The sequence below is a fragment of the Plasmodium cynomolgi genome, chromosome 9 (assembly GCF_000321355.1).
Source record: "Plasmodium cynomolgi strain B DNA, chromosome 9, whole genome shotgun sequence".
Taxonomy (NCBI): Eukaryota; Apicomplexa; class Aconoidasida; order Haemosporida; family Plasmodiidae; genus Plasmodium; species Plasmodium cynomolgi.
Window position 1 is genome coordinate 83749 of NC_020402.1, and position 3203 is coordinate 86951.

The 3203-nt window shown below is 43.2% G+C and overlaps 1 protein-coding gene across 1 annotated transcript; it reads left to right on the plus strand.

The window, feature by feature from the left end:
* Positions 1–1670: 1670 nt before the first annotated feature.
* On the plus strand, positions 1671–3165 carry PCYB_091140 (hypothetical protein; the record flags this gene model as incomplete). The annotated part of the gene is made up of 2 exons (XM_004222227.1): positions 1671–2665; positions 2880–3165. 2 exons carry the CDS (start codon positions 1671–1673, stop codon positions 3163–3165), a joined length of 1281 nt encoding a protein of 426 aa, XP_004222275.1.
* Positions 3166–3203: the final 38 nt, after the last annotated feature.

Sequence of the window (3203 nt, forward strand, 5' to 3'; positions counted from 1 at the left end):
GTACCCCGAAAAAAAAATGACATGTAAAAATATCCTTCACTTTTTTTCGCCCTCGATTTATTCACCCTCGATTTATACACCCTCGACTTTTCACCCTCGACTTTTTCACCCTCGATTTATACACCCTCGACTTTTCACCCTCAACTTTTTCACCCTCGACCTTTTCTCCCTGCGCGTGAAAATGTAGGTAGCCCATTTGCTACTCAACCTAGTGACGGAACGTTTCCCCGCATACTTTAGCTTAACCGTAGTGTGGAAATAGGAGCAATGGTATAACGCAGGGCGCCTTTTCGCTGTGCTACTTCGTTGTGCTGCTTCGTTGTGCTGCTTCGTTGTGCCACTCCGTTGCGCTGTTTTGCTGTGCTATTGGGGGGCACCCCCTTCTCGTTCCGCTTGACTCACCTCTCTTTGCCAAGTTCGAGGCGCTACCTTAGCTTAGCGGAACAGAATAAAAGCGCTCCACGCGATGGGAGACGAATCGGCCAGAATGTGAAACCCGTTCTAGAGGACGCGAACGTGGCGAAAGGGGGCGAACCGAAAGGAAGGGAACCAGAAAAATAAGGCCAGTGAGCGGACTTAACACACTTTTTTCGTGCAGAAAAAAAAGGGGCGACAATGTTGGGAAGCCTCGCTTTAGGCGAAGTGTCAATTTCTAGGCTCCGCGATAGTAACACATAGCAGTGTGTTCGCTCGTCACGGGTCGGCGGGCCATAACTAAGGTGAGTTCCCCGAAAGGAGTTCCCCCATATGGGCCTTCCTAAGTGGTAGTCCCTAGTGGGCGTCCCTAAGTGGGCATTTCTAGGGCGCATTACTAAAGGCACTTCATAAGGGGGCTCTTTCTAACCCATACGCCTAACGGCAGGGTCATATGAAAACACCCCCATTACGATTGCCCCGTTTTTCCACTCTGCTTGAGTGTACAAATTCTGCCGAAGCGAAAATGAGCATTGCTTTTTTGTTCATTCCTAGGGGTACCTCACCATATGAAATAGTTTAGTTTTCTTTTTCATTTTGCCCTTACGATCTTTCGCCCCCATTTTGGTTTCTTCCCCCTGTTTCTTCTCTTTGTTTCTTCCATTTGTTTCTTCCTTTTTTTCTTCCCCTTTTTTCTTCCTCTCCTAGAGGAACAATCCGAAATGTACACAAGTGAGAAAGTACGTGATGCCCCCCTAGAAATGATATTTATAAATCTCCCTCCAGTTTTGCGTGTATACTCCATCACATTGCTTTTTTTTTTTTTTTTTTTTTTTAAGAATGCTATGTACATCCAAGATTGTCACCTAATGGTAAAGCTCACCACACCGTGTGAATGAAATATTTTTGATACCTTCTAAGGAACGACTGTGAAAAAGAGGATTGATTGCTCACTTTGAGGGACTTACCATCCTGAGCATGCGTTTGTGCTGGTACCTTTGCTGGAGTACGTAGCATATCCGCGTATGCCGTTAACGGGGTAGGCTTTGCCAGATACTCGCCGCATACACTCTAGGTAACCCTCTAAAGTCGCGCACATACACAACACACATTCAAGCGATCAAAAAAGAGAGCCCCCATCTTGAGAAACGAACCGGGAGCAGCCCCCTTTTCACAAAAAGGCGAATCGCAGAAGCGCTAACACAAAGTTGGCAAATTGTTTGATTGTAAAAAATTCCCTCCCCCTGAGGAACAAAATGAAACGCCCATTTGGCTCAGCCCAGGTCTCAATCCTGCTACTTCTCGTGCTACTCCTATACAAGACATGCAATGCAGTGTCCCTCCTAGAGTCCATAAAGCACGACCTACAAATCGTGAATAATCACAACTTCAACACAGTAGTTAACAAATTCAGAAGCGAAAAAGTTTTCTCCGTTCTCTTCTTTCAAAAAACAAATAAAAATATAAAAGACGTAATAAAAAACTACAACGATGTTGCATCCAAGTTTAAAGGAATATTCACTTTATGTATAGCTGACTGTGATGAAAACCCAACCCTCTGTGAAAATGAATTATCACTCTACGTCCCAGATTATAAAACGACAAATACTCACCACTTGTTGATATACCCTATAAACCCAATGCCTAAATTTTTATTCAGTGAAGAAATGAATGAAGCAAATTTAAAAAAATACACCTACCTTATTCCATCGAAAATTGAAGTCGTTAAAGATGAAAAAGATTTTAATGTCTTCCTTTCCAAACATGAAAATATGCCAAAGGTCCTTGACTTCAGTAACAAAAAAAAACCTAATTATGTACTCAATGCTCTAAGTAACAGCTTCAATAAAAAATTAATGTTCTGTTATATTAACAACGAATTGAATGACCTTGTACAGAAATACAACATAAAGACATTCCCTAGTATACTAATATTAAAAAAGAGTAAGTTGGTAGATACATATAAAGGTAAGCCAAATTTTATTAGCATGTTTGATTGGCTAAATGTCCACTCGGAGACTTTTGTCCTCGGTGGAGGGTTTGACATATCACCAGATAAAACGGTTGACAAACCTTGGAAATTCGAATTGGTTCCGAAATTCACCAAAATGTCACATGGAGATATTTGCTTTAAGAAAGCGGACAAAGGACTGTGTCTCATTTATTTGAAAGAGGGGGATAAGTTAGAAAAAACAGAAATCGACATGCTTCTCTCTCTTAAGGAGAAGTTCAAGCCACACATAGATGGAAGGTAAGTCCAGGGAAGTGCACTCTCCTATGCATGCGTAACGTGTTAGCGCAACTATGATCGGGCTGGCCCATTGCGGTCCCTACCCTCGTTGCCACGTCTGACTTGTGTGCCACGTCTGACTCGTGTGCCACGTCTGACTCGTGTGCCACGTTTAACTCGTATGCCACGTTTAACTCGTGCACCACGTCTCACTCATGCGCCACCCCCCCCGCAGAGGCATCAACTTCCGATACATGTGGATGGACATCGCCACGGAGACCAACTTCCGCACCCTGTTCGAAGTCAAGAACTATCCCTCCGTTGTCGTCTTCAACCCGTACAAGCGAATTCGTTACGCAAAACTGAACGAAGATTTGGTTGCCACGAAAGAAAATATTGAAAAACTTTTGGAAAAAATTTCTGGAGGAGATGCTAAATTTACCATGCTCAAGGGACAAACTTTGCCTGAGTTCGTTCAGGACGATTCGAATCCCAACGCGAACGTAAAAGACGAGTTATAAAAGGAACATGCGGTGTAGGCTTTGCACTCAAAAAAAAA